The sequence below is a fragment of the Ailuropoda melanoleuca genome, chromosome 11 (assembly GCF_002007445.2).
Source record: "Ailuropoda melanoleuca isolate Jingjing chromosome 11, ASM200744v2, whole genome shotgun sequence".
Lineage (NCBI taxonomy): Eukaryota > Metazoa > Chordata > Mammalia > Carnivora > Ursidae > Ailuropoda > Ailuropoda melanoleuca.
The window spans coordinates 42,040,396-42,052,669 of NC_048228.1; the positions used below are offsets into that span (position 1 = coordinate 42,040,396).

General features: G+C 35.2%; 1 protein-coding gene across 7 annotated transcripts in view; it reads left to right on the top strand.

Moving 5' to 3' along the window:
- Positions 1 to 12,274, top strand: part of MAPK10 (mitogen-activated protein kinase 10) — a 295,270-nt gene that overhangs the window by 239,576 nt on the left and 43,420 nt on the right. For all 7 annotated transcript variants that reach the window (XM_019806268.2, XM_019806256.2, XM_034671580.1 and 4 more), the window contains 2 exons: positions 1,791 to 1,973; positions 5,201 to 5,325. In XM_019806268.2, the coding sequence (XP_019661827.2) occupies positions 1,791 to 1,973; positions 5,201 to 5,325 (308 nt within the window). The remainder of the gene's footprint in view (positions 1 to 1,790; positions 1,974 to 5,200; positions 5,326 to 12,274) is intronic.

Consider the following 12,274-nt stretch of genomic DNA (forward strand, 5'->3'; position numbering starts at 1 on the left):
CAGAATTTGAAGGAAGTATGACCAATGATTAAATGATGGCTTGGTAGGGCATGATAATCTAGCTGTATTAGAGAGTAGACCTCTTTTCATAATTTACAGTGTAAGCATGGAGATTTAGTTAACCTTAATTAGTGTTTTCTACTTAAATATCTCTAAGTAGTTATAGTTTCCCTATGTCCATAGTACTAACATAAGTTTTTGTCTAAGAATAACCTTTAATTCTAACCTTTTGTTACCTTTTAGTTTCTTCATTTCTAATGAGTCTAACTTACTATAATCTGTGCACATTGTAACTTAGATGAACTTTTATTGAAACGTGTTCTTGTTTATTCGTTCCTACTGTTTTGTAAAGGAATATTCTTCAGTTTTTCCCACCCACCCTTCATTTTTTCATATTACACAATCATATATTTTTAACCTAATAATTAAGAGGCTGTATAATAATGTAAATTTTATTCAGCAAAATTATAAGGGAGATAGAAGAGGATTTGCAAATTAGCTTGATGTTATCTTTGCTCAATATTTTATCTACTTTGCACTACATACTTATTTTTGTTAAATATAGTTAATTTTGTCTTTTGTCAGGACTGCTGATCTTTTTAGTCCAACACTACTGAATAGCTAGAGGTAAAGATTTTAAAAATCTCAATTGAGTAATACTATGGTTAGATCCCTGAACTGTTACATATTACAGTTGCAGAAACAAATTAATTAACACTGAAGGATAAAGTTGTAGAAAAATAAACGATGTAAGAGAGAGCACTGCCTGTGTTATTGTATTTAAGAATAATTTCTAAGGCTTCTATTATTCATTGACACACGGCAAGGAAATCTGTTTGAAATCAACTACTTCCAGTTGGTTCTTTGGAGTTTTCATGGGTACTATTTATCATTCTCAAGGCTCTGATGTATCAAATATTAATGATAAATGAAAAAGAAAATTTCAGTCAGCGGGTATATCTGTCAAAGATCCTCAGTTTTGGGAGTATTAATTTTCATAGAGAAGTAATATTTTCCTGTAGAATTCCCCATGCTTACTATACTTTTGAAATACATACACTTGGATGGAAACCTGTTGTCTTAAGTTGAACATCCTATATTTATCCTTATACCTCATCGAAAGCAATATTCTGGAATGCAGGGCATTACTATCAGAAGTAACAAGAGTAGGTATGAAATTGTGATTAGTTTGATAACTAGAATTTTTTCACGTCTTGGTTAAGAATAATGAGTTATTTTATTATCAAAAATTATACTGATCCCATATTTAAGTAGTAATAACATGAAGAGATGATGAAATTTCCTAAAGGAAGAAAAAAATCTTAAAGGAAATTTTAAAAAACATAAATGAATCTTATAAAATATTTATATATTTGTCATTTTTAGAAAATAAATGAGGTAATTTCCTGATAAAAATATTATTTTGTGTCATATTTTTTCTCATTTAAATCACATGGTTATATAGAAGCTTATCTCAATATAAGAAATTCTTCTTCTGTTATTTAAATACCTTTTCATCTTTACAACTCAAGGACGATTTCATGATATCCTATTTTATTAAGTAATGCTAGTTCCCCAAAAGTGTATTTATGCCACAAGTGAATTTAAAATTCCAAGAGGATTCATTGTCTGACAATTCTGGTTTTATATTTTCATCCTTTTTTGCTTATTAAACTTCAATTATATTGGTGATTGCTCAGGATTTGGAGAAGCAGTTAGTCTCCCAACTAGTGAAAGGCAAGACCTAGTAGGTCTGCACTTTTTTTTGCCCTTAACTATTCAATTCTCAGATATTGACCAGTGGAACAAGGTAATTGAACAACTAGGAACACCATGTCCGGAATTCATGAAGAAATTGCAACCTACAGTAAGAAACTATGTGGAGAATCGGCCCAAGTATGCAGGACTCACCTTCCCCAAGCTCTTTCCAGATTCCCTCTTCCCAGCGGACTCTGAGCACAATAAACTCAAAGGTATGCCCATCAGGGACACACCTCTCTTTAACTTGAACTACCTCAATTTAAGGAGTATTTTTTAAATTATTATTATTACTTTTTTTTTTTTTTTTACTAAGAGCATGTGGTTAAGGATTTTAGAATTGTGTGGAGATTCAGAGGGAAAGATAGTAATAATGTGACTATGGGTATGGGTATGGGTAAACTATGTCATGAGGCTTATTTGGAATCTTAAAATTCTTTTGCAGTGTAACTCTAAAAGACCAATGTGATACTCATTGAAGTCATTGTTCCAATTCTTTTTATTACCTGGAAAATATTTTCAACACATTTTTTTTGTTGTAAAATCTTGGAGATACAAGTTTTGAGTTTTCTTTTATTTGTATTTTATGGAATGTTCACTATTTTTTCATTTTAGAGTGGCAAATGAGATTTATTTACACATTTTATATTTAATAGAAATACTTTCATTAATAAGTCTTTCTACAACTATGTCTGTAGTTAAGATCTTCAGTAATAAATCTTAGTTTCTTCACCCACAAAACTTGGATAATAATGCCTTAGTCATAGGATTAGAGACAAGGGATACATTTGGCAATGTTTAAATATATACTATAAATATTCTATTTCTTATTTTAATTTAGAACATTTAGAGAACCTGATTTTGAAGCAAATTTGATTTTTTCCTTGCCTGGGCTCACTGTCCCTGAAAATAATGGTGAACCTGGACAAGTTATCTACTCTTATCTATACTTCCTTTAACAAATGAAAGTTGAAGGCGGCTACCTTAGGATCATTGGGAGGATTAACTGAGTAAATATTTTGTCAAGCACTCAGAACAATGCCTGGCTCACAGTAAATACGCAGAAGCTGTTAGACATTAAAAAAAAAAAGTAATAATTATTATTTAAAATGTAACTATATTTATCAAAAAAGAAAAAGGACATATGCTTTTGAAATTTTACCCCAAATGTCCGGTGGGTAATTAATTAACTACAGACTTAACTTACAGGCATAACTTATAGCTAATACAGACTTAAATGAGACAGAAACTAAAATGTGATGCTATTTCCCAGGGTCTTATCATCCCCAGACTTTCATCTCATAAGTGTGCAGCATTTTGCCTGTGTTTGCGACAGTTTATTGCACAGTTGGGTTTCCTCCGTCAGTTGACTCCACAGTCAATGGCAACAGACTAAATGATTACTAGATCTGCTGCCTTTAAGATCAACACTGCCTATACACAGATTGAAGAAGAGCTAAAACTCCAAATAGAGATTTGAAGAATTTAACATCTTTATGATGCTAATTGACATGTCAGGCAAAAGTAATCCCTTTATATGGAGACATTTGTAGAGGAACAAATGTGGGGATGATAAAAGCCCTGATCAAATTATTTGAAGTAATGACAGCACTTGTAGAAAACCTATTAAATAAAATACCACGCTTCATAATATGATTCCGACTTTCTTGAGTTTATTGTTTTGTTTTTAATCCATTTTAATCTCTATGATTATATCATTTTTACAAATGATATGCTAGTTTATATATTTATAATTATTTAAGATAATTTTAATATAAAAATTGGTAAATTATAAAGAATATACGAATAATCGGGGGAAGAATTTATTCTATTGTTATTTAAAAAGAGCATAAGACATTTACTTGTAAATAAAAGAATGAGAGAGGAAGAATTGAAACCTTTTCTTCCTCCTCATTTTGTTCCCTCAAATAGTATTGATCATTGTTTCTTAGAGAGATTCTTTGGTATTACTGTAGTGCATGCCCCTGTTGATGAGAAGCCCATTCCACTCCACCCTTTCTAAGAGCAGAAACATAGGTTTGATGGGACAATCTGTGGAAGGTGGGTGTGTGTGTTTGGGCATAAAATCAGTTACAAATCAAAGAGATCTCTGAATCAATGAAATGAATAAATATAGCCCTGTTGGGCCATTAGGGGGAGTCATGGAACAAATAGAGTATTTTCTCCATAAAATTTTCAAATCAGATTGGCACTGTATTTTCTGTAAAATTTTATGTTTTTAGAGATAGAAAACTGAGTGTCTTTTAGCATTGTCATTAAATAAATACACTTATTAATTTTCACCATTTAATTTTGGGGGGCATCTCTGGCACCCCACACTGTACCTGACACAGAGTAGACATTTAGTATTTTATAAACTGAACTAGATCACCCATATCAATATGGTTGCTAAGATGTGTGGATTCTTTCTCTCAATTCTGTCCCCTCCTCTCTATCCTTGTAGCTTCTACTCCTGTTAAAGCCCTCATTATCTCCCCCATCCTCAAAAAAGTCACCCCTGACCTCATTGCCTCCCTCGAGACACTGCTTTATCTCTTTTTTGCATCTCAGAAAAGCTTTTAAAATGAGCAATCTACATCCACTTTATCTGCTTCCTTTTAAAAAACTTCATTCTTTCACATTTATTTTTAATTATGTGAGATATGTATGTGTGTGTGTGTGTGTGTGTGTGTGTGTGTATGTAACTTCTCCCCTCCTCAGAGGTAACTATTATTTTCAGCTTGTTGATTATTCATGCAGACTTTTCCTACACATGCATATACATTAATACGAAGAGAGAGAAATATTTGTTGTTTAATTGGGAAGGGGCAGACGTGCACAAATCTGTTGATCATTCTTGCAGCTTCATTTTGTTGCGTAACAACGTGTCCATGTGAGTACGTACAGATCTACCTCAGTCTTTTAAACTGCCGACTGCAATTCCGTGGTACATTTGTACCATAGCTCATTTTTTTTGCTCTCTAGATAGATATTTAGACTGTTCAAAAAAATTTTTTTATTCCATAACCCACGCTGCAGTGACCATCCTTTCTGTAATTTTTTCATGAACATGTACAATTGTTTCTCTAGGCTATATACTTAAAAGTAGAACTGATGGATCATAAGGCACTCACATTTAAAATTTTTAATGGATAGTCCAAATTTGCCTCATAAAAATAATTATCAACGTACACTCCCACCAACATGAATGAACTTACCTGGTGTCAGGAAATATTATGCCATCTTTTCCTTTTTTTCAATCTGATGAATAAAAAATATTTCATTGTTTCATTTTGCATTTCCCTAGTCACTTGGTAATGTTGCCTGATGTTTGGAAGGGAGGTGCTAGTTTATCTTTGTTTTCTTAATTTCCTCCCCCTTCAACAAATTTTCCTGCCAAAGTCAAAATTTTACTAATTGTTTCTCTCACTCGTCGTTTCAGCCAGCCAAGCCAGGGACTTACTGTCAAAGATGCTAGTGATTGACCCAGCAAAAAGGATATCAGTGGATGACGCCTTACAGCACCCTTACATCAATGTGTGGTACGACCCTGCCGAAGTGGAAGCGGTAAGGCATAGGCTTATTTACTTTCCTTCCACAAACAAATCACAGTAACTGGGTGCTCAGTGCTGAAACTTGCAAGAGAATTAGAACCCAAAAGCACACACAAAGGACTTCATACAATTACGAAGTCACAAAGTTATTACCTTCCCCTCGAAAAGTTATTTTCTTCCACCTATATTTTATATGCTTTTCTTTTTCAGGATTTTCCATGAGAGATGATGATTTAGTCCGAAAAGCCTTAGCTGTCCATGAAACACATCCATTTGTTTTTGGTAAATTGTTAACATCTCCAGTGTTTTATATTTGTTTTTTTATTTTTTTTAAGATTTTTTTAGATTTATTTGAGAGAGAGAGACATACACAAAGATAGCTACAGAAAGTATAAGCGAGCAGTAGCGGGGAAGAGACAGAGAAGCAGACTCCCCACTGAGCAGGGAGCCCCAACGTGGGCTCGATCCCAGGACCCTGAGATCATGACCTGAGCCAAAGGCAGATGCTTAACTGACTAAGCCACCCAGGTGCCCCTTGTGTCTCCCTTTTTATGTTTAATTCCCAGCCTCTCCTGATGCAAACTAAGTAGCAGAAATCGTAATAGAGAATAAGTTGCTTTGCCTCCCTTTCCTTAATAAGACGCCTGTCATTAGTGAAGTGTGGCACTACAAACATATCGCACATAGAGCTTTTTACCAGGCCATTGGTGACTTTGTGAAACCTTACACAAATTAGATGAGAAAAATTAGGTAGTCCAATGCAGAGTATTTCAGGTTTATTCTAAATTCACTGCCACAGGAAGATGAGCCTCCATATTGTAAATCTGGGCAGAGTTTAAGAATCTTCTCAGAAGCATCACTTATTTATTTTATTTTATTTTATTTATTTTATTTTATTTTATTTTATTTATTTTATTTTATTTTATTATTTTATTTTATTTTTAAATTCTTTCCAACCATTCAATATCTTCTCTCCAATCTCTTTCTTATGTCTTTGCCTTTCTCCTTTTCTGTGTGGAGCTAAGGCAAAGGGTTGTTGTTGTTGCCCATGTGTGTTCTATAGGCTTCCTGACGGGAATGTCCTTTTGTCCCTCCTTTAAATGTTACCATCAGCAATGTTATTTTCTCCCCAAAGCATCAAAATCTCCTCAGATTCTTGGAATACCTCTACTAAATGATCTTTTTTTAAACATAATAACTTCAAGTTACTTTGCTTGAATTGGTTTTTAGCATTCTATTTGAACTACCCTCTTCATTTGTTTTCTCATAGCTTTCTCTGTACCCAAAGTATTCTTGCTTGAGCATAGTTTTGATTTATTTCAGCTTCCTTTTGTTTCATTGTGTGCCTGCCCATGTCAAGATGAAAAATTCACACTGACATAATTCTTATCCCTTCATCCTTTACTGGAGCAGTAAGAGCTGACAGATGGGAGTGAAGATTAGGGAGAACTTTATAAACATAATATTCAAAAAACTACTTTCCATGGTAGCCCAATCCTTAGGCATTCAAAAATTTTGGCGAAAACATGTCAGTGATAAATGAGTATCTCAAGTGTGGGAACTGGGGTGTAATAGTTCTTGATGACATTTTCTTAAGATCTGCTCTCTTAAGCAGTTTTACAATGATGTTGTAATTTCACTTTGCTTAGAATTTTAAGTCACTTGATTTGATTCTTACAAAATAAAATCCTAATATTTTTATGGGTAAAAGATAGAATCACCTTTACTCTCTCACTCTTGGGAAATACTTTCAAAGATGTTCTTGGGGTAGAATGAGGTGATGAAATAACTAAGAGAAAGTACAATGTATATGTATGTGAAAGGTAAGTATAAACATTTTTTCTTGGATGATTTTCAAGAAAATACTTTAGGTTATGTTGTTAAAAATTTTAGTCAAACAAATTATTTGAAATTGTTGCTCCTCGTTTATTTTGATCGTTCTAATCATGTGGTGTATTTATTTTTTTCTTACATCTAATGTAATGTGTGTAATCTGTTTTTAATGGATGGTGGCCCAGAGTTTAATTGGAGTCATAAAGTCTGTGTTTGTTATTCACTTGTGATTATGTTGCCTAGAAAAGAGATAGTTGTTTAGAATCTATAACAGCATATTAATGGATAGCACCAGAGAGTTTTTAAATTTAACATTCTATGAAAAATTTCTTTGGAGGATAAGAAGATAAGATTTAGGGTGCTAAAATGGCTAGAACCTTTTTCTCCCTCATTTCAATATTGTCATTCTGGGGAATGAATAGTAACAACATAAGATGTGAATTTCAGGGGAAGGATTTGATAGAGCCCGAAGGTTTAGGAAAAGGGAGCAGTTAATGCACAGATGAACAGGCAGGTATTCAACGTTTAGACTGGGATCATTGGTTATACAAGGGTAAACATGTTTTACATCTAGACATGTTGCAGCGAATAGGTTGGAATCCTGACCCCAGGGCAAGGATAATTCGTTACTCTACAAAATGTATTGTACAAGTCACAACTAGGAAGAGACAGACCCTAAAGACGCTAGAAGCAGTGGTCAATGATGCTTTCTGCAATACCCTTAGAAACAGTGCCTTTGTTATTGCATGTGAACATACATTTAAAGTAAAGTGACCTTTCTTTATGAATGCATGGCAAAGCTATAACTTCAAAGATATATTTTCTGCCAAGACTGCCAAGATTGTTTTGCAAAATAAACTCTGGTGTGTTCTATAATCTAAACAAGTGGAAGGATCAAATAATCAGAATTTCCATGATTAGAAGTCATCCAGGATATCCAGGCCGAAGCAGCCTTCAAGTAACTCACACGATGTTATAGAGGGAAGGAAATTCAAAGATGAGAGAAAAGAAAAACATGTCTCATTGAAAGAAAATAGAGGCAAGCGAAGAAGGATAAAGGAGAAACTGCAAGAGAATGGGATGTCTTCAGGAAAAGTCGGAGGGAGAGGAGAGAAATGCTATGTGTACTAATCTATTCATCATACTACAAGCTATCTTATCACCTGTTTCCAAAGGTGCCAAAGTACTAATATGAAAAGAGAAGAGCTTGTGAATGCTGTCATAACTCTAAGAGAGAAAATTATTCATGCAACCATGAAGTTGAGAAATTTAAAAATTGAATGTCAAGGTTAATGGTGATCTGTGTCACAGCGCATAAAGAGTTTTAAAGTTGCAACTGCTCAATTAGCAACTTCTTATTCAAATGATGTTCAGAGTAACAAAAGAATGGGCCCCAAACAGAGTGCAAAGACCACATTTAGTGTGAATGCTTTTTCATGAAATAGCTGGAGGGCATTCTAACTCTGGTCCAGTATTCATCAAGAGGGCTAAAACAAGTATATACAAATGCAATTTATTCGGTTGAATGCATCTTCACAAGTATGAAAAATGGGGTAGGTTTAAATTTCTGCTCTCCCACTTACTAACTGGCCTTGGTCAAGTTTTGTAACCTTTCTGCAACTCAGTTTTCTTAACTAAGAATAGGGAACATCCATACTTCCTGCGTAGTGTTCCTCTGAGACTATAAAGCGTTAATGTACATGAAATGCTCAGTACAGTACTGCAGCCAGTAAGGATCATACAAGTTCTTCTTCTTATTATTGCTATTACTATTATGACTTTTACATGCAAGTCTCACTACCTTTGGATATCTGGAAAGACACATATATTTAGTAAAAAAGACCAGCGGGCCAAGAAACTGCAGAAGTATTCTACAACATTTAAAAAAAAAAAATCTTCCCTGGAAATTATGTGGCTTCTACAAGAATTTAAAATATTGGTCCTTTCCTTGGCTTATATATGCCCACTTCTACCTTGTCAAGTGTAAGAGAATTCGGTGCCATTTATTTAAGCCAAAATAGAGACACATTATATAGTTCATAAATCCTCATTGTAATTATCTTTATGATGTTAAAGGATATTCAGGACTGTTTGGGGAATCATTTTAAATATCTTCCCTGTGTTCTGTTAGAGGGAAATACAGAAACAGTGAGGATCAGTTGCCTTATTTCTACCAGATTCTTGAGTTAGAGACTCTGCTAGAGAACAGGACAGTTTTTATTTTGCAACCTCTGAGCATAAGGGTATAGAGGCATTTTAGGGGCATTATCATGAACTGCAAGCTATGGAAGAGTTGATTAACTGTTTCAGAGCATATAAAAAGGGACTGTAAGAAGAATATGAATGTGAGCCTTTTTAAGCACACTTTTACTTCTCTCAGAAGTTCTAGAGCATCCTGAGAAAGGTCTCTATAGTTGTTCTGCATTGCTGGGGGTGGGAGAGGGAGACAAGGACAGCAGAGGAAGTTAGAGGGAGAGGTGATATGTTCAGCTACCAAACCAAAGACCTCAAAACTGAAAGTAATCCCCATATCGAAGCCAATTAAAAATGTAGGGGGCAGAGAAGGACATTTGTTTATTTCTTGGCTCACAACAGAAAGGAAGGATCAGGACCTTTGTAACTAGAACCATCATTTAAGATTGGGCTGATACTGGGGACCGGGCTCATGACCAGCAGTGTTTAGCCAAATCCGCTGTTGTGCCATTGAAGGCTTTGTCTCAGAGAGCCTCAGATACCGTCCTCAATGGTCAAAACATTATTCTGGAAATCTGGACAGAGGGGCAGTTTGAACCAGGCAGGCAGTTGGTATCTAAGAATTCTTTTCCCTAGTGGGCAAGCCCTGGGGTCTTGAGAACCCAGAAAAGTGGTGGAAGGCAACATAGGGCCTCTGTACGGTAGCCGAGTCAAAGTTACAGGAGGGAATGCTGGAACAGAGGAATGGAATGTGGACCTAGGGCTGAGGAGTAGACTGAGGAGAGAGGCTGGAAATATTTTGGTTGAGAATATAAATACACATGTCATCCTTATAGAGACCAAAGAGGAGGTGTGACAAATCCAATCATTTTGGGTAGAATGTGATTAAGAAAGCAAGGCAGTGCTCAGCCTGTTTATTATTTCTTACCTAATTCAAGATTAATCTGGGAATTGGGACAGGCTGGGTGGGAATTTAATCTACCTGTACAGATCCTGGGTTAAACAACCTGGTCATCAGATTCCTAGTGAGAGTATAATCCCGGAAACAGAGTAACACTTACATGTTTCAGCACTGAAGTTCAATTAAAATAACCATTTAGAAAATGTAAACCCAGAATAGTCAGTAATGTCCCACATTACTGTTTGTAACATAAGGTAATTAATAGAGTCTTAAATGTTTTATTGATATTATTATTTACTATGTCATTCCTTTAGGGACTCTGTTATTTTTTGCCTCCAGTAAAAGGATTTATAGGAACAAGCTAACCTGACTATATGAAGTTCTTTTATTGCAAGCCCATTATAGATTTCATGCTTTTTTTTTTAAAGATTTTATTTATTTATTTGACAGAGAGAGGGAGAGAAAGCACAAGCAGGGGGAACAGCAGAGGGAGAAGGAGAAACAGTCTCCCCACCGAGCAGGAAGCCCAATGTGGGGCTCAATCCCAGGACCCTGGGATCATGACCCAAGCCGAAGGCAGATGTTTAACCAACTGAGCCACCCAGGTGCCCCTAGATTTCATGCTCTTTGAGGATAGTTACTATCTGATGCTGTTTTAGCCATCTTCCTATCTGCCAAAAGCACATGGAAAGGATCATCAACTATATAGGAAATATGCATTTTTTTCAATCTTCTTGTGACATAGATATGTAAATTTTCTTTTATTTATTTTTTTGAAGTCCCACTTCCTTTTTTTAAAATTGAAGTATAGTTGACACACAATGTTATATTAGTTTCAGGTGTGCAACATAGTGATTCCACAAGTCTATATGATATGCTATCCTGTGCCATACTTTTGTCATTATGACTTATTCATTCCATAATTGGAGGCCTGTATCTCCCACTTCCCTTCATTCATTTTGTCCAGCCCCCAACCCCTTTCCTTCTGGCAACCATCATTTTTTTTTCAATTATTAGTCTGTTTCTGCTTTTTATTTCTTTACTCATTTGTTTGTCTTTTAGATTCCACATATAAGTGAGATCACATGGCATTTCTCTTTCTCTGTCTGATTTATTTCACTTAGCATAATACCCCCTAGGTCCAACCATGTATCTCAGATGTCAATAGTTATTCCTTTTTTATGGCTGTGTGATATTCCCCCGTGTGTGTGTGTGTGTGTGTGTGTGTGTGTGTGTGTGTGTGTGTATGTGTGTGTGTGTGTGTACATGTTCCTTGTCTATTTTTCTGTTGGTGGGTACTTAGGTTGCTTCCATATCTTGTCTATTGTAAATAATTTTGCTATAAACATAAGGGTTCATGTATCTTTTCAAATCAGTGTTTTCATTTTCTTCCAGCAAATACCCAGTAGTGGATTACTGAATCATATAGTATTTCTATTTTTTAAAGATGTATTTATTTATTTGAGAGAGATTTATTTATTTACATGAGCAGGGGGAGGAGCCGAGAGAGAGGGATAGGGGAAGCAGACTCCCTGCTGAGTGGGGAGCCAGACCAGGGATCAGTCTCATGACCCTGAGATTGTGATCCAAGCTGAAACCAAGAGCTGGAAACTTAACCAACTGAGCTACCCAGGCACCCCTAGTATTTCTATTTTTAATTTTTTGAAGAACCTCCATAATGTTTTCCACAGTGGCTGCACAAATTTACATTCCCACCAACAGTACGTGAGGGTTCCCCTTTTTCCACATCCCATCCTACACCTATTGTTTCTCGTGTCGTTCCTTTTAGCAGTTCTGCCATGTGTTGAGGTGATATCTCATTGTGGTTTTGATTTGCATTTCCCTGATGACACTTGATATTGAGCATCTTTGTATGTGTCTATTGGCCATCTATGTCCTCTTTGGAAAAATGTCTATTGAGGTCCTATGCCCATTTTTTTAAATTGGCTTATATGTTTTGTTTTGTTTTTGATGTTGAGTTGGTTGAGTTGTAGAAGTTCTTTTTATATTTTGGATATTAACTGCTTATCATATA